Genomic DNA, 20,010 nt, shown 5'->3' with positions numbered 1-20,010 from the left:
AGAGAGAGAGAGAGAGAGAGAGAGAGAGAGAGACAACGTGGCAAGCAACTCTGAAGAGAGGATAAAATACTTATTGAACTAGATTAGAGAGAGATAGAAATATTATGATGGGCGTTGGAAGGTTAGCTTTTCCAGTACTGGAACCTAAACATCCAGTGATGGAACTTCTTCTGCCAGTGCTGGAATTTCATGTCTCTTCTTCTCTTGAATCCAGATTCGGAACTTCCCCCAGCACTGGAAATGGTTCCTCTATCACGTCCTGGAACTTCTTTTCTCACGTCCTGGAACTTCTTTTCTCAGCTACTGGGACTTCTTCTCTCAGCTCCTGGAACTTCTTCTCTCAGCTACTGGGACTTCTTCTCTCAGCTCCTGGAACTTCTTCTCTCAGCTACTGGGACTTCTTCTCTCAGCTCCTGGAACTTCTTCTCTCAGCTACTGGGACTTTTTCTCTCAGCTCCTGGAACTTCTCTCAACTCCTAGAACCTTTTCTCACCTCCTGGAACATCTTCTCTCAGCGTTAGAGCCTCACTTCTGGAACACATGTGTCTCTCAGTACTGAAATTCTCTCAGCTACTGGACCTTTAGCCTGGAACACCCTGGAGCTGCTCATCCCGTCACTGGAGTCCCTGGAACACCCTGGAGCTGCTCATCCCGTCACTGGAGTCCCTGGAACACCCTGGAGCTGCTCATCCCGTCACTGGAGTCCCTGGAACACCCTGGAGCTGCTCATCCCGTCACTGGAGTCCCTGGAACACCCTGGAGCTGCTCATCCCGTCACTGGAGTCCCTGGAACACCCTGGAGCTGCTCATCCCGTCACTGGAGTCCCTGGAACACCCTGGAGCTGCTCATCCCGTCACTGGAGTCCCTGGAACACCCTGGAGCTGCTCATCCCGTCACTGGAGTCCCTGGAACACCCTGGAGCTGCTTATCCCGTCACTGGAGTCCCAACTCTTTCAGCTGTACCCCACTGATATATTTTATTTGCTCAATATTACTGAGTTTAAACATTAATATGGTGAACTTTCCTTGTAAAGTCGGTCACAATTTACAAGAATATTACTAATAATTTATCCCATGATGAATGTATTGTTTTTGCTTGGTTATTTGTTTGTTTGTTTGGTTATTTGTTTGTTTGTTTGGTTATTTGTTTATTTGTTTGTTTACTTTTCCTTTTGGTGAGCTGATGAATTTATGGCTTCTTGATGTTTACATGACTTGAAAAAACTGTTTACACACAAAGTTCTGTCAGTTGTTTACGTGTATCATCTCTCGGTGTTTCTTACCGTGTTCAATACTTGTTCACCTTTACCTTTTGAACTGTACAGGTGGAAGAGCCTTGAAGACCCCTACTGTTAAAGACCAGTTTTGCTTGGCTTCGTTGTGTCACGTATTATATCATTATCTTGACGTACGTTCACAATACTACTGAATACTATGTGAATCACTATCATCACCATCTAGCCTCACTATCATCACCATCTAGCTTCACTATCATCACCATCTAGCCTCACTATCATCACCATCTAGCCTCACTATCATCACCATCTAGCCTCACTATCATCACCATCTAGCCTCACTATCATCACCAAATAACAGATGATAGTGATAATTATCTACTCTATGGTCGTCTTTCATATCACAGTAACTCAATAATTATCACATTATCATCATTTTATCTGTTTTGACATCATCATTATCATAACCATCATCATTATCCTCACCATTATCAACGTCATAATTTGTTTCATATTCACAATCATTGTCATTGTTTCATCATTTTCATCAGCAGCATCCGAATTCGTTATTTTGTTCACCATCATCATCATCATCACCATTACCACCCCAGCCATCACCACCACTACCATCACCATCACCATCCATCACCACCACTACCATCACCACCACTACCATCACCACCACTCACCATCACCATCACCACCACTACCATCACCATCACCATCCACCACCACCACTATCACACCACCACTACCATCAACAACCACTCACATCACCACCACTACCATCACCATCACCACTACTATCACCACCCCATCCATTACCTCCACCACCACCACCACCACCACCATCACCACCATCATCGTCACCATCATCTTAACTTACATCACAAAGTCGTATTAAAATCTTAGTAATAAACCTTAACAATATAATACAGTAAAGTTTAAAAGGACCTTTCTACCTCCACATGTTAGACAGAACTGAAAAAGAGACAGTGAGAGACAGAGTGAGAAGAGAGACAGATAGCTTAATACACAGAGACATGAGAAAAACAGAATTATAGACAGATAGCTAGATAGACAGACATATTGAGAGAGAATGATAGACAGATAGACAGACATATTGAGAGAGAATGATAGACAGATAAATAGACAGGCAGATAGACAGACAGACATGGAAGTGAAAATGAGGAAAGAACCCGTGATTACCGTCAACACTGTTAAACTATGGAATAATAATCATACAGACAGACAGACAGACAGACAGACAGACTAATGAAAGCAAATACAATTAAACGGTCACAAGCAAGCGGACACATAGTCTGTGTATGTTCTGTACACTATACTATAAAGATCCATTGAGCGTATTAATGCCTAGTTTATTTTACAACACTATTGTCTATAACTACTTCATAATGTATAGAAATTCTAGACCATTGGCTTGGGTGCCGTTATATCCGTGTACATCTGTTATTGGTTTTGTTTTTGTTTTAGTACCAAAATAATACGTAAAACAACAAGGTTCTTTTGTTTTTGTTGGTGTTTTGGAAAGTTTTTGTTATGTTTGTGGGTCAATGAAAATATTATATAGGACTGAGGTAGGTTGCAGGGAGGTCTACTAATAAGCCAGTTAAGGAGGGAAGGTGATTTGAGACTATTTGGGAGAGGGGGGGGTTAATGACCTATTATATAGAACATTAACAAAAGCAAAAAAAAAAACACATTCTGGTTACACCTTAACATACAAAGTCAATATACATTTTTATTTAACATAACTAATCTATTTCATTATCATCTGAAGCTCGCACGAATCCCACTGCTAAGTTTGTTTGTATATATCACAGTGAATATATTGAGTATTGCCATCATCATGAGATATACTTAAAGTGAATGTATGTATGTATGCACAGTGTGTCTTTCTCGTATGGTTAACAAACTACAAAGCCTTTTTTTTTCTTCATAAACACGTTCATTATTTCCTGGTAAGCCTTCATTGTTTATATTTCTGCCACTACACATTCATTATTTTTGTATTTAAAATTGTCCCAAATATTTTCGTTCAGTAAGTCTTTGTGTTCTCCCGTTTTCTGTTATATCATGAAGGAAGAGGAACAGGACCAGACGAAGTTACTTTTTGTTGAGCAATGAACGAGATGCCTTTCTATTTTCTTTCCTTTTCATTCATTCTGGATAAAAAAGATCAGTGAAACCTTTGAAGCAGATCCCTATACTCTCTCTCTCTTGGCACTAACCCAACCCCCCAAACCATTACCAATGTATGGTTTCAAACATCATTGGTTCCTTGGTGTCTTAGTTTCTGGTCATTAAACTGCCTTTGTATCCTGTACGTCGTCCATAACTTCAGAAAATCCTAGTCTTCTTTTTTAACCAGTTATGGCTCTATCAGAATTAATGTTAAGTTTATGTCAACAATTAGTTTCAATCATCAAAACTTTTTTCTTCCAATCAGGATTAGTTTCAGTGATTACAGTTTCCAATCAAAGAGAATTTTTGTGATTGTTGTTTCCAGTCAAGCATAGTTCCAATCTAGCCTATAATTCCAGTCTTTCAAATTTCCACTTATTTATATTCCAGTTTTCCAAGAAGTTTTTTACAACTTTTACAACTTTTTTTACAACTACCTTTCCACCAAGGTCCAGAACTATCAACATTATTATTGATTGTCGTGTTCTGCTACTCCTAACTAACACTTATGTCTCTCGTAAACTGTCCTTGGGGTCCAATGCGTCACTTCTCTAAGTCTTCAGGATCTATAACCCTCAGGTAGTCCTCTAGATCCTGGGGCAGAGTTCGAGTCAGAGAGACACGCTAATGGTTCACGTAATTCAAGATGTGCAGTTATTTTGTTTTATTTACCTGTGTGGGAGAGAAGATGCTTACATTAGTTTGGAAGAATGTTGTAAGGTGTATTGGTGTCTGTGTATGTTTTGGACAATACACATACGTTATATATGTACAAACATATTGGAGAAAGTGATGTAAATACAGTCACATACTTATATAAACACACACGCTCACTGACTCACACGCCCACTCGTTCACAACACTTACCCTTTCGTTTATTTGCCGTTGTCGTCATCCTCCTCGGTGAAGAGATAGGTGCTCCAGTAGATCATATTGAAGAAGGCGAAGACGAGGGGGAAGGTGATGCGGGAGATAACGTCGATCCGCTTACTACGTGTAGGGAACTTAGAGAGCCACGTCCTGCAGCAGTTCTGACGCGGCGCCTGGAGGTGTATCTCGCAGGTGACGTTCTCTGCCCCCATGCCTCCATTTCGCGACACCAGCGGCCTCTATAGGAGTTAATACACCCGGGAGAGAAGCATGAATATCCAAACCAGTCATAAATAATCAGTAACTACGTCGCGAAATATTTTCCAAAAATAAATTACAAAATTATCAATAGATTTGGATTTGATCATGATTGTTAAGGAGGTGTTTTTAAATTGAACGACAACGAAGGTGATTTACAATAATTAGTGTATAGAGGTGTCTGATCAGGTGTCAAGCAATACTATAGTCTTTTGTGTCTCTGTTGTGATATGGACTGATTCTGTGTGTGTGTGTGTGTGTGTGTGTGTGTGTGTGTGTGTGTGATAAATTAACCTATAAAAATACTTAATCTACCATATATTAATCACTATAACACTACTCAAAACTAATAATAAACACACAAATAAAATACTAACATCACCTTCAACACAAACACAACTACAATACACAACCACCAATCACAACACACCTACAACACAACCACCAATCACAACACAAACTACAAAAACAAAATCATAATATTGTTTTCCTTGTTTAAACATTATCCATAACTACATACCAACATAAACACAGCGAAAATAAAACATCAGTTAAACATCAATTTAACGATTAAGAAAATTGCCAAGCAGTTTAGGTTCTTGAAAAAACACGAAAACTTAATAAACAGTGAAACATTAATACAAGAATTACAAAAGTCAACACCGCTTCTTTATCCAGATCTGAGCTCACGATTTTTCTGTACATTACATCCATATTATTTGGTTAGGTTAAGATTTTGGGCTATTTAAAGGTTAGGTTAGATTCGTAGGGTAGGATAGGGTAGGGTGGGCTGGGTAGGGTGGGCTGGGTAGGTGGGCTGGGTAGGGTAATAATAAGTAGGTATCAATGCTGGGCTCAGAGGGGCAATAGGTATAAATGGTAATAATAATAATAATAATAAGTAGGTATCAACAAGAGGGTATCAATAATAATAAGAGGGTAATAAGAGTGACAATAAGAGGGTAATCAATAATAGTAATAAAGGTAATAATAATAATAATAATAATAATAATAATAAGAGGGTAATAATAAGAGGGTAATAATATAATACCAATAATAGGGTATCAATAGGAGGTAATAATAATAATAATAATAATAATAAGAGGGTAATAATAATAATAATAATAAGAGGTAATACCAATAATAAGAGAGGATCAATAAGAGAAAATAACAAGAGGTAATAGTTGGTAGGGGTGGACTGGCTGGGTAGGGTGGGCTGGGCTGGGTAGGGGTGGGCTGGGTGGCTGGGCCGGCTGGGCTGGGCAGAGTGGCTGGGCTGGGTAGGGTGGGCTGGGCTGGGTAGGGTGGGCTGGCTGGGCTGGGTTGGGTTTTGTGTTCTGTATAGTACATAGTGTTAAGGCCACAAGTTGTCTATTTTCTAATTTTTTCTCACTGAATGTTGAAGAATCTTCATAGAAAACGGGAGATGGCGGAGTAAAGTGTAGACTGTCACAACACCAGTCAATACACCTCCACCTGACAGCTATATCCTATTTCTTCCTTCCCATCTTCCTTCATCTCCCCGTTTCCTTCTTTCTCCGCTTCTCCCTTCCTCATCCTCCTTCATTTCCTTCTTTTCTTTCCCCCTTTCTACTCCCTCCCCCATCCTCCTTCCCTCCCCATCTTTCCCCTTTCTCGACTTCCCCCTCCCCATCCCCCTTCTTCCTTTCCCCCTCCCCCATCCTCCTTCTTCCCTTCCTTCCATTCCCATAAAAGGTACCACCAAATGACGTCATTGCTCACACACACTGAGTGATGGCGAGGAACATAAGTGTCACCCAACGCCCCAACCCCACCACGTGTATGTCCCTCACTGTCTTTCTCCACCACATAGTGTCGTTGTTTGGTGGGGCACGTGAAGGTAATTTTCACATCAACTATACTCTGAGTTCACATATTATCTTTGTTTTATAATTATTTGTTTGTCAATTAAGTTCTTTGTTTACCTGTAACCCGGGCAGGCGGCTTACCTCACACCACACACTCAACATATACTAACAGGTGAATCTATTGGCTGGCGTGTTACAACTAGTGATGAGGCTACTCTTCACCTTCAGGAGGCCAGGCACAAGCAAACAACATCTACTCCTCTCGCTTACCAATAAAAATATGTTAACTAAGAGAGATAAAGAAAGTGTGCTAATAGAGACTAAGAGATGTTTATCATTGTTGTACAAGAGCTGCACCACAGCATAGCTACACTGCAGTACAGTACAGTACAGTACAATAGTATAGTACAGTGTAGTACAGTACAGTACAGCATAGTACAGTGTAGTACAGTGTAGTACAGTACAGTGTAGTACAGTATGCATAGTACAGTACAGTGTAGTACAGTATATACAGTGTGTACTACAGTACAGTACAGTACAGTGTAGTACAGCATAGTACAATGCAGTACAGTACAGTGTAGCATAGTACAGTACAGTGTAGTACAGTACAGTACAGTACAGAACAGTTCAGTACAGTGTAGTACAGTACAGTACAGTGTAGTACAGTACAGTGTATAGCACAGACAGTACAGTACAGTACAAATTAGTACAGTGTAGTACAGTGTAGTACAGTGTAGCATGGTAGTAAAATTAGTACAGTACAGTACAGAACAAAGTACAGTACAGTGTAGTGTGCACAGTACAGTACAGAACAGTTCGAGTACAGTGTAGTGGTACAGTGCAGTAGCATGAACAGTTCAGTATAGTACAGTACAGTACAGTACAGTGTAGTAGTAAGTATAGTACAGTAAAGTACAGTACAGTGTAGTACATACAGTACAGTACAGTACAGAACAGTTTAGGCACAGTGTAGTACAGTACAGTGTAGTACAGTACAGTACAGTATAGAACAGTACAGTGTAGTACAGTACAGTACAGTACAGTACAGAACAGTTTAGTACAGTGTAGTACAGTACAGTGTAGTACAGTACAGTACAGTGTAGTACAGTACAGTACAGCACAGCAATAGTGCACAGTACAGTGTAGTACAGCATGACAGTGTAGTACAGTACAGTGTAGTACAGTACAGAACAGTTCAGTACAGTACAGTACAGTACAGAACAGTTAGTACAGTGTAGTACAGCACAGCACAGTGTACTACAGTACAGTGAAGTACAGTCAGCAGTGTAGTACAGTACAGCACAGTACAGTGTAGTACAGTACAGTACAGTACAGCATAGTACAGTGTAGTACAGTGCACAGTGTAGTACAGTACAGTGTAGTACAGCACAGTACAGTGTGTAGTACAGTACAGAACAGTTCAGTACAGTACAGCACAGTACAGAACAGTTCAGTACAGTGTAGCACAGCACAGTACAGTGTGTACAGAACAGTGTAGCACACAGTACAGCATGTGTAGTACACAGTACAGTACAGTACAGTACAGTAACAGTGTAGTACAGCAGTGTAGTACAGTAGAACAGTTTAGTACAGTGCAGTAAGAAAGAGTACAGTACAGTGTAGCAGTGTACAAAGTAGTACAATGCAGTACAGTACAGTGTAGTACAGTACAGTACAGTACACTGCAGTACAGTACAGTGTAGTATAGTACAGTACAGTGCAGTACAGAACAGTTCAGTACAGTACAGTACAGTACAGTACAGTACAGTACAGTACAGTACAGAACAGTACAGTACAGTGTAGCACAGTACAGTACAGTGTAGTATAGTACAGTGTAGTACAGTACAGTGTAGTACAGTACAGTACAGTGCAGTACAGAACAGTTCAGTACAGTACAGTGGGAAGTCATCCCGCTCCTCGTCCACACTTACTTACCGTCTTAGCGATAAGTAGATCCATGAAGCGACGAGGCCGAGGCGGTGAGGCCGGCTGGATAGGGCAAGATTTGAAATACCCTTTAGAATAAACTCTACATGGAACACCGCTAACCCTGCTACCCACTCTCTCCTCTCTCTCTTTCTCTCTTTTATTGCTCTCTAAATCTACGGGCGTGGTCAAAGGGTTTCTAATACAGGAGTTATCAGAGGGCGTGCGGGGGAGGGGGGTGGGGAGGGGCGGTACACTTTGTAAAGGTAAACTTGCATCTCACAACTCCTTAGGGATTCTCGACAGATTTATCAGTCCATTCTCAAGATGTGAGCTTGGAGAAACGCAAGCTGACAGACAGACAGACAAACAGGCAGACACAAACATATATTTAAAAAACAACAAGAGACTCAATGGTGCCGGAACACACATGACATCATATCCACTGTACACTCAAACCCTACGTAGAGCCTAAGCCTAGCTAGACCTACCCTACCTTCCTCCTACAGTAGCACCATGACCTGTCCTGATCTAAAGAGCATATCCTAATATTGAGTCAAGGACGAGGGGGAACAAGAGGATCATTCCTACAGACACAAGAAAGGTGATAAAAACATCAAGACCCGCCTAATGAGTCTCCCTACAGCAGGTGTTCCGGTACCGTTCAGTCCCACTCTTGACGCAGCTCCTCCGACTCACCATGGCGAAGGTGTGGCCGTCCTCCGTCTGTTCCTGCATGGCAATTTGCAGAGCAGCAGCGTGGTCCGCCTCCCACTGCTTTTTCTGCTCCTCTAGTTTCTCCTTCATCTTTTCGCGGTGTTTATCAGACCGCGAGGCGTAGTTGACGAGCGCGAACTCCAACAGCGCCCCGAAGACGAAGGTGAGACACACACCGGTCCACACGTCGATGGCCTGCAGGGAGGGGGAAGGCGAGACAAGGGTCAAGTCCTGGTGACCAGCCACAACACCACCGCCACCATCACCTACCTCTCCGGGCTCTGTTGTTGATTCACCTAAATATCTTTCAGTTCAATTATTCTCTTTAGAAGAAATACCCACAGTATAGTTGTGTTAATATTGACAGTTATCTGAACACTAGAAGAGCTATACACACACACACACACACACACACACACACACACACACACACGTCCAAGAGAAACATTACTCCACATAGACAGCCAGGGCTCGGAAAGTCGGCCACTCGGTAGCTGGTGGGGCAATTGGGGCATGTGCCTTGAGAAGGGAATATTATTGGCGAGGCATGCACACAGCTGCAGAAGAGCAGGGCGGGAGGAGGAGGCGGTGGAGGTGGGGCGGGCGGGGCGGAGCTGGGCTTGGCTGGGCGGGTCGGGGTTGGTCGGACGGTCGACGGAAAACATTGCGGTGTAAGGCGGGAGGTGAAGAAAACCACAGTTCAGCCATCGTTAAAGAAAGCAGCGCAAAGGGTGAGTATTCGAGTGTGTGTGTGTGTGTGTGTGTGTGTGTGTGTGTGTGTGTGTGTGTGTGTGTGTGTGTGTGTGTGTGTCGCCCGTCCGTGATACACAACGTCAAAACCGAAGGAGCAAAGCGGGATTTTAGCAGGATTGGGCTAGGTCGTGGCGGGATATTAGCAGGGTTGGGCTAGGTCATGGCGGGATATTAGCAGGGTTGGGCTAGGTCATGGCGGGATGATAGGTTGGGTCATGTCTCAATACAGTAATGTGCTTTAGTATTTTACAAGGTGAGAATCGGTATTGTTGGTCGGTATTGTTGGTCGGGTATTGTTGGTCGGTATTGTTGGTCGGTATTGTTGGTCGGTATTGTTGGTCGGTATTATTGGTCGGTATTGTTGGTCGGTATTATTGGTCGGTATTGTTGGTCGGTATTGTTGGTCGGTATTATTGGTCGGGGATTGTTGGTCGGTATTGTTGGTCGGTACTGTCGGTCGATATTCATTATAATGATTTTGTTTCTCCAGTATTGATATCGGAAGAAAAGTTTGTCTTGACCTCGAATCATACTTGACCTCGAATCATACTTGACCTCGACTCGTCCGTTTGACCGCTAAAGGTTGACCCATCATTGTATCTGATGTCGTTTATATATAACACGATATAAATCTGTTATTCATGATGAGGTGAAAAATGGCGACCTGGTGTATATTTGGTCGTAGGGTTAATAAAATACCCGTGTCTGTTTATTTCGGGACCACTGATAAAGGTCTGAATCTTTCGTGTCTGTGTACACCTGGAAGTTCCCCCAAATCATTAAAATCATCGACTAACATTAATTTATTTTGGCTTCCTCAGCAACCATCACAATTTTGGAAATTTGATTGGCTGCTGGCTGCAACCAATCAAGTGTGGACGTTGCTAAGGCCGCCAGTACTAAGTTAGTCGATAAGTTACAGTAAATGATTTTCCGTCAGCCTCGTCCGTCACACTCCAGGTCTGAGATGAAACACATACACGCGGCGGCGGCGGCAAGTATTACCTTATAGGCGACGATAATATTTCTCTGTTCGTCCTACTGAAGGCATTCTAACTGGCGAACTCTTTGAGCGATTGTCGTCAAATCATTGCCTTCCTGTAAGCATTTCTGATCAGCCTCACACAGAAAGTTGTTGACGAGTGAGGTCAGAGTGTCACTGGGGGGTTGTGCTCGTCCCAAAAAAACGCTTTGAACAACTGCCTTCAGTATTTTGCTCTGGTTAGTGTATTATTCTCGATGGCCATTCCTGGACGCTGTTGGAATCTTTTCGAAAGGTTCAGAGGTCAGGGTCAGAGGTCAGCATCAGTGATCAGGGTTAAAGGTCAAGGTCAGAGTTTAGGTTTAGAGGTCAAGGTCAGAGGTTAGGTCAGGGTCAGAGGTCAAGGTCAGAGGTTAGGTCAGGGTCAGAGGTCAAGGTCTAGATTCTTACCATCAACGGAATTATTGGAATTTTCTTTAAGCTTCGTGTTAATGGTGGCGCGGTGTTTATACAGACGAGGTGGTCTCCTATACCTCCACCAGGCCTCCTATGGTCTCCTATACCTCCACCAGGCCTCCTATGGTCTCCTATACCTCCACCAGGCCTCCTATGGTCTCCTATACCTCCATCAGGCCTCCTATGGTCTCCTATACCTCCGTCAGGCCTCCTATGGTCTCCTATCCCTCCACCAGGCCTCCTATGGTCTCCTATACCTCCGTCAGGCCTCCTATGGTCTCCTACACACCCTTAAAGCCGTTCCTATGGCCTCCTACACACCCTTAAAGCCGTTCCTAGAGTCTCCTATTAAAGCATTATTACTTCTCCTATATATCCTAAGACTCGTGGGTCCTCTAACACCTCTTAAAGACCTCATATACTTCTGGGACCTTCTGGGACCTTCTGGGACCTTCTGAGGAGAGTGACTGGTCTTCCCCTTATCACTTAAGAAAATAAAAAAATTACTTTATTCTCCCTTTTTTTTACAGCGAGATTGAAAAATATCATGTCCCCTTTCCCTTATTTGGGTCAGGTCAACTTGGTTCAAGTTTAATTAGGATAACCTAACCTAATCTAGCCTAAACTACGTCCTTTTATTATTTTCTTTGACTAGCGAAGAATGAGGAGAGTGTTCATGGGGGGCTAACACGACGTGGATAAACCATAACCCATTTGGATACTTTACGAAGGATTTTGACGACCCTACGAGACAACTGGAGTCGTAGTACTCATCGGACGTCCGTATAGATACTGTTTTGGAGCAAGTGTTACACTATGGTCGGCCGATGTCTAGTTATGGTTACTATGCGTCTATGTTCCAGTAATAAGCAAAGAGTGGTCGAAAAGTCCAATATTCATACCCGTTGTTGGTAATACTTTAGACACAACATATGGCTGCAAGTTACATTACGAGTTGGTTATAAAGTATTCATACCATCGGCTTGTGCCAGTAAAACATTACGGCAGCTGTTGTTTGTTGTTGTTGTTGTTGTTGTTGTATATGTAGAGGTTATTAAGAAGGTTATTATTAAAGAGGCTATTATTAGTTAGTCAGTAGTCAGGGAGGACTGACGGGTGGGTGGAGCAACATGTAGGGGGGATTGTGAGAAGCTATACACCTGTACCTCATGCCCAGCTGACACCACATTCAGTATTATATGTAACTACGATGATGTGATGAACCGATGCCATACTCCACACTGATACTACGTACCACATACAAAACACACACACCACATATCACACAAACACTACATGCCACATACTACACTACGCATACACACACACAACACACACACACACACACACACACACATACACTCTAACACGGATCTATTAATTACAGTAATGTACAACTCATTTATTCCAGTTTTCTTGATAAACTTAAGTTTGGCTCCAGATTATAAGATTCATCCCAACACCATCTAAGTGAAATTGTTGAAGAATAAGTTTAAGACTCCTTGTGATGGACTCAAGACGAGACCTCAAGCATAATTTCTTTCCTTCACACAGAAAGAACCGGATCCCTGCGCGTGTTATGTTGGCACAAGCATATTAGTTCAAGGCTTCTCCGCCAGGGTCCATGAGATGCGGGGTCGTTCAGGGTGAGTGCTGGGTCCCTCTTTGTATCCTTGACTTGTTTAAGTTTTCTAATACATTGCAGAAGATTTTTATATTGCATAGGCAACACCAAGACCTGCATCACGCTAGGCACCTCATTGTACCAGAAGTAATTGAATTTGATGTTAAAAGGCTTCAGGGGTGGTCCATAATATAACTGTTAAATCCTAAAAGTCGTTCATACACTCAGAGGGTTAAAGAGAGTCGTTTATTGATCCTCTAACACAAGAGAGAGAGTTGGATGACAGTTCAGGTCATCTCGTCAGTACTAGACACACTCGGTCGCCCCATCAAGTACTGTGATATATTGTTTACATGTTCCACTTCTGTTCCAAAAACCTGACTTGGTAATGTTTTGAACACGCCGAGGATCACCACTGTTGAGGCTGTAAGAGCTGAGGCAGTGAGCTAGTCCGAGGCGTCCAGGTTCTCAGTTACCCAGACGGTGTAAAGAAACTCAGGGTTGGCTGCCGTCACTAGCATAATTATGACACGAGTCAGTGGGGCGCTGGTCTTCCTTCTCCTAGTGAAAGACTTTTAACCCGAAGAAGTACCATTTTAACGCTTGAATCTCTTAGGCATTATTCTTAATGTATGATAAATTATAGAGAGGTGCTATTCAAGGCACTCTACTGGCACCTTCTCCAGACGCCACTGATATACTCTGTCACGTCAGGCACCGGGAATATCTTCGATTAGCTTTGTCCTACTTCGTCGCTGTACCAAATCCCATCACCGTTAAAGAATGTCTACTGGTAAGAGGAGTCTTCCTTCTCGTCTCCCCCGCTTAACAATTTGAGTCCTTAAGGGTTAAATCATCGTTCTTTGAAGATTACACCATCGTCGTCAAAGGGTTAAGACAAGAGAAACTGCTGAGAATATAATATCATTACTTATGACTACTTCGTGGACCCCATACAACATACATATATTAACCGTGTTTGGTATAATCTGGTCAGCCATACATCACATACTCGGTAAACCATCTGACTGCCTCCCATACCTTGCTCTTATGATCGTACAGTAAATACACAACAAAACACAGGAATATTATCAATATCATAAAGAAAAACCAATCAAAATGCAACACTTCACATTCTGGAGTAAAAAAGAAACAGCACTAACTACTCACAAACTACCAGATAACAAGAAGAGTTCAAACAAAATATTATATGCCATACCAACATGAAAAGTGCTAACGTAGCTAAGTGGGGATGCTGGCAGTGAAACACCTGATGAGAGGAGGGTGGTGGTGCTTCTTCAACACCTGGGTATAAGGTTAATGAGGGACGCTACACACACACACACACACACACACACACACACACATACACACATACACACAAAGCATCACAGGTAACAGTAAGCATCGGTTGGTTGTTAACACTCACCTACACGACACACTGAATAATATCTCTCCAGGTATTGAACACCAGCCATTAATTATTGTCGTGACCACATCCACACGCATGCAAGGTTAAGATAAACATTCCGGGGATCATAATTATGAGGCAGAGCGTGGCATCACTTGTTACTATCACACACACATGCAGGGCGTACAGAAGTAACAACCCGGTCTACCTACGTGTTTATATCATCCACGTTACAGAGACAGACACACTGACACTGCTGCTGAAAGACTCACGGGTTAGGGAGGTACTTAGAACCTGATATACACACTCGGGGCCACCTGGAGGAGGGGAGGGGCACCTAAGGAACTGTCTGATGCGTTAAGGGACGAGGGAGAGGCCAGGATAAGGACAGAGGCTTCGCACGGTACAGAGACGAGGCAGGCGGCTGTGTCAGTCTGTTAGGGTAATGGTTGTAAATGTAAACAGGATCGCATGGATGAAGGCGTGCTAGGATGGTCGGTTCCCCTCAGGGTCAGATACTTGTCTCCACAGGATGCAATGCACACCGAGAGTGTTACTGATTGACCTTGGTGTAGGACACGGGCGGCAGAGTACTGTTTATACTGGAGGTCTGCGTGGACATCGTCAGGAGCGTGGTTACCCCCAGGGACACCCGCGCGGGGACAGCGTTCTGGTCGAGCCAGAAGGACACCCATGACACGATCACCAACATACAGCAGGGGATGTAGTACTGGATGAGGTAGTACGAGAACTCTCTCTTGAAGACCAGGTCTACGCGAAGGCAACTGTATTCACCTGTCCAACAGATAATAGGAGGAGGTTACTAAATGGGCCGCTAAAGGTGGCCGAGGAGGGTACCTTGGTGTAGGACACAGGAGGCAGCGACTGGTTGATGGAGGACCTCTGCGTGGACATGGTGAGAAGCGTGGTGACTCCCAGAGCCACCCTGGCCGGCGCGGAGTGCTGGTCGAGCCAGAAGGACACCCAAGACACGATCACCAACATGCAGCAGGGTACGTAGTACTGGATGAGGTAGTACGAGAACTCTCTCCTGAAGATCAGCGCCACCATCAGGCACGAGTATTCACCTGAACATGAGAATTATTACGGTCCGTATCCATGAGGAGGCAACCCTCACTAGTAGCAGGTCTTGCGCTGTTGAGAGAAGACTAACACAATTATCACACTGAGGTCCCGAGGGATGAGAGAGAGAGAGACATCAAGTACTGGGGTAAAGCTATTATTAAGTTAGAACTCAGGAGGGAGGAACACAGGGGGTTAGAACCGTCCAGGGGCGGGAGACTCAAAAATATTTATGACGTCGCATCTCGAAGAGTTGGTCGTAACTTGAGCTACGATGTGTTTTTTCGCTGTGACTCATTACTCAAAACAATTAGCCCATGGCCATGGGCACGACCATGTCTTATGATGTATGATCGCAAAAAGTTATGACTGAATCAGGATAAAGATCGCAGAAAAACGAGAGATCTCGCGGAACATCAGAAAATCGCGCACTGGTACTGGTTCAGGAGCCACTGTGTATAACAAACCTCCTAGCCTTACCTGCTGGGGGGGGCCTCACCCCCAAGGCCCCCTTGTAGGCCGGAAATTTCCTTGGGAAGCAAATGTATACTGGATGTACTAAAGAAGGTTTAAAAAAAATCACAAAATATACATTTGTGACAAAAACGTGATACAATAAAGTATTCTTATTTCTGCTCTACCTCTCTATATAAATATCAATATAGAGTTCTGTCCATATGTCTTCTGACAAACCTTAACCTTTTCATCAACGGTCAAGGAGAGCTATGCCACTTGTTTTTCTTGGTACTGAACCTTAACAAACCTAAACAAACCTAACCTAACCTAACCTAACCTAACCTAAACTATCCTAATCTTAAACCTACATAACCTAGCCTAACCTCTGTCACCCACATCCTTTTATCGGGCATGAATATCTTGGGGAAACAAATGCTTATGTGACATAAACTTTCTTTATCAGTACCGTATTTTCTAAGGCTTCCGTCATCACTGCCAGACGCCGAAATATATCCGCAACCTAACAGCCACTTATAACCTAACCTAACCTAACCAAACGTAACTTAACCTGACAGATATATTAGGTCGTCTTCTCTTCGCTTTTGCCGCGGCGACGTCAGCGGTGTTCTCCATTTTCGTTCCTTTTGTTTATGTTGACATTATCAGCTGACAGGCTAGTGTTGTGATTGGCTGAGCAACCACCCACAATAGTTGTTAAGTGTGAGCTAAATTGCAGACTGTGACGATATTTACGACTCCGCAATTTGTGGCCAAGACGTGACCAACATAGGACGTCATAACTTGCCTTTGGAGTATACAGTCATAACGGACGCAAGTCGCAGCTTCCTATGTCGCATCTGGCTGGCGACCCCTGCAGGCCAGAACTTACTACCAGTTTTGAGTATCCCGCCCCAGTGTAGGCGGAGAGCCACGAGGAGGAGACCAAAGTGACTGAGGAAGCTGGAGAACATACGACCACACCAGTAAAGGCGTCAGTCGCTGAGCCAGAGGGGGAACTATAACCAAGGTGACGGAGAGGAGAGAGAAGGAGAGAGACGGAGAGAGGAGAGAGCAAGCTGGGGAGGAGAGTAAACGATTGCCAGAGTTGTGTGTCAAAAGACCTTAGAGGAAGAGAAGTAATAAAATGTCATAATGCCTGGTGAAAAAGTTTTAGCTGTTATATAAAGTAAGAGAAGTGACAAGTGTACAGCCGGAGGAGGAAAATTACATCAAAAAGGCATAAACGAGATGTTGAGATGTTGAGACGGAAAGAAAAGTTTTCAAATAAAGGAAAAAATGGGTTCCATAGAGCTGTGAGGGAACGTTAGGGCAGCGCGGATACAGCCTACTGAATACTAAGCCTTCGGTATATAATGAGACAGTATGGATGGCATTGCACTCGACCGTTTTCACTAACCCCAACTGTAAATGTTACTTGTCCATTCATACTTGACTGATAATCTCCCAGGAATGAACCAATCACCTTTAGGACAAGAGGCGAGAATTGTATCCACTCGGCCACCTCAGCATTAAATAGAAGGAAGGGAGGAGGAGATGAAGGTAATATGGTCAGTAATCATTTTTAACTTGAGTCAATTATTCGTTCATCCTTCTCCATTAACTGTACAGGGCGGGTTAGCTAGAGCGTTTTAATACATAGTTGACTGTGTGTGACTCGTCTTGTGTACTGGAGGTGGGAGAGAAGGAGATGAACACAACAATTATATGTGTGTGTGTGTGTGTGTGTGTGTGTGTGTGTGTGTGTGTGTGTGTGTGTGTGTGTGTGTGTGTGTTCCCTGCAAGACGAAACCAACATCACATCGGACTTTTAAAACAACAATAATAATCACATCCACTTGGCCATCGACGCCACAGCTCCACCCCGACACCTGAAATTACCTGAAACATCCAAACATAAACAACAACAACAACAAACCCCCACAAATCATAGCAAAAATAAATAATAAAAGACCTTAATACAATATTTCATCTATAATAACAAAAAAAACACTGATTCCTTACATCTCAAAACACAGGCCTTTGAAAATAAACCCCAATATCTGCTTTACTAACTACATATACAAAACAAACTCATGATCGTAATTCCATGCTTTGAAACCTTATATAATTACAAAAAAACACACACTCACAATAACACACACACACACATAACTTTCCTCCAAAGACAAAGGTAAACTCGGCATAGATTCACAAACATGATGACGTTCCTTCCTTCCTGGAGAACTAACACGACGACTTTCCATGGTGATAATTTACTTAGTTTAATGGATCTTAGTGACGTGTGTTAGTTTAACTGGGCAGCATCCAGAGAGCTAGAACATATTGGTCTTGGGAGGAGAGTTGGTTGAAACAGAGGTTGAGAGACAGGTGGAGAAAGAGGGAGACAGTATAAGAAAGAAATGGAAAATGAGAAAGATAGAGAGAATGAGAGATTGAAAGGGAGTGAGAGAAAGAAAATGAGAGAGAGGAACATAAGGAAAGAGATGAGAAAGAGAGACATAAAGAGAATTAAAGATAGAGATAGAGAAAATGAGAGATAGAGAGGCAACAAAGTAAAACAAATATGCTCTGACCTGTGTTGGTCTTGCTGTTGCAGTAATCAGTAATGAACTTCTCGAGGGTGAAGCGTGGCAGGTGAAGGTTCTTGGTCACCTGGACGGGGTCAACGTCCTTCCACAGAAACACTAAATCTTCCGTCGTCCATCCGTCTGTCGGGGGGGACAGGCAGACGTAGGGAAGGAGTGAGAGAAGTGAGAGATACATCGAGTGTGGAACATTTCTCAGTTAGTTGATGAGAGATGATAGGGAGTTGGACGTGTATACATGATTGGCACGATGAATACATACATACATCCATACATACATAAATACATACATACATACACATACTGCAGGTAATGCAAAGAATACACACAAACACAGCTGATTCATATTTACAGTATGCACACACAGACATACAAGTGATACTATGAATACATACATACACGTAGGTGATAGGATGAACACACACACACACACACACACACACACACACACACACACACACACTAAAAAACACATACAGTTTTAATTATCTTAAGCAACGCCCCCCAAAAATAATCGGTAGTAATTTAGATTAATGTTATTATCGTTCACACAAAAATAAAACAGAAATTTAATCCATTTTACCAAATATTTCCACTAAAATCAGTACAAATAACAATAAAGTACAGCCACACACGACAATCTGAGTCATCATAATTTCTACTTTTTTCTTTATTTTGTGTGTGTGTGGGGGCCATAATTTCACTCTTAAACCCCTGGTCATTAATTGGAGCTCCCGGGGTGGTAGTAGTGGTAGAGGCTAATGATTACCGAGCGGGAGTCCTCTACCTGCAGGGCCAATCACCCCGTCTGTTAAATTCTGTTAAATTTATATTGTTCAACGAAAGAGAGAAAGAGAGAGTTACAGAGATGGAGATAGATAGAGAGATAGAGAGATGGAGATGGGAGATAGAGAGATGTAGACTGAGAGGAAGGTAGATAGAGAGAGAAAAGAGAGAGCAAGGGAGACGGGTGGAGAGAAAGTAGGTAAGAGATAACTAGAGATAAAGATAGATATAGATTTATTTGTACTGTATATATTGGAAGAGAGAGAGAGAGAGAGAGAGAGAGAGAGAGAGAGAGAGAGAGAGAGAGAGAGTCTTTTAACCGAAATATCAGCGAAAGTGCGAAGTGTATTGGCGTGGAAAAGACAAGTTAGTGTAGAGAGTGTACTTACAGGAAGCCATGAGGAGCTGACACTGCTGACGGTCTAGCGGGAACAGCTTCAAGTTCATCGGGCAAGACAGCGTCAGCGAGATTCTGTCAAGGAGAAGACGAGATAAGAGTTGAGAGACTGGGTGGAATCTCTTACCTAAGCTTCTCCCGTTTCGTCTAAAATCCAATCTTTGTTGACCTTCTTTTTCGTCTTCTTCTTATTCTTCTCTTTCTCATTCTTCTCGTTCTCTTTTTTTCACTCTATTTCTATCTGTATTTTCTTTCTTTCTTTCTTCCTGCTCATATTCACTTCACAGCTCACACACTACTATCACTTTTCCACTAAAACACTTTTTTTCATCTTTTAATAACAATTATCTCCTTACTGATGTAATTCTCAGTTTATTAAATTATTTCGTCCTGCACTTGATTTGTGGTTTTCTGT

General features: G+C 42.8%; 1 protein-coding gene across 6 annotated transcripts in view; it reads right to left on the bottom strand.

The window, feature by feature from the left end:
• LOC121871605 (glutamate-gated chloride channel-like) overlaps positions 1 to 20,010 on the bottom strand; it is a 73,165-nt gene that overhangs the window by 8,656 nt on the left and 44,499 nt on the right. For 2 of the 6 annotated variants that reach the window (XM_042374015.1, XM_042374019.1), the window contains 7 exons: positions 19,588 to 19,670; positions 18,401 to 18,535; positions 14,833 to 15,062; positions 9,024 to 9,236; positions 8,334 to 8,387; positions 4,309 to 4,550; positions 2,710 to 4,113 (listed from right to left, as the gene is read on the bottom strand). In XM_042374015.1, the coding sequence (XP_042229949.1) occupies positions 4,317 to 4,550; positions 8,334 to 8,387; positions 9,024 to 9,236; positions 14,833 to 15,062; positions 18,401 to 18,535; positions 19,588 to 19,670 (949 nt within the window). In that variant the 3' untranslated portion in view covers positions 2,710 to 4,113; positions 4,309 to 4,316. Of the gene's footprint in view, positions 1 to 2,709; positions 4,114 to 4,308; positions 4,551 to 8,333; positions 8,388 to 9,023; positions 9,237 to 14,832; positions 15,063 to 15,125; positions 15,356 to 18,400; positions 18,536 to 19,587; positions 19,671 to 20,010 lie in introns of those variants that run through there. The other 4 variants (XM_042374016.1, XM_042374017.1, XM_042374021.1 and 1 more) reach the window with 4 other exon arrangements.

Source organism: Homarus americanus, unplaced genomic scaffold (genome assembly GCF_018991925.1).
Source record: "Homarus americanus isolate GMGI-L3 unplaced genomic scaffold, GMGI_Hamer_2.0 scaffold59436, whole genome shotgun sequence".
NCBI lineage: Eukaryota > Metazoa > Arthropoda > Malacostraca > Decapoda > Nephropidae > Homarus > Homarus americanus.
This window is presented reverse-complemented; position numbering and strand designations above follow the sequence as displayed.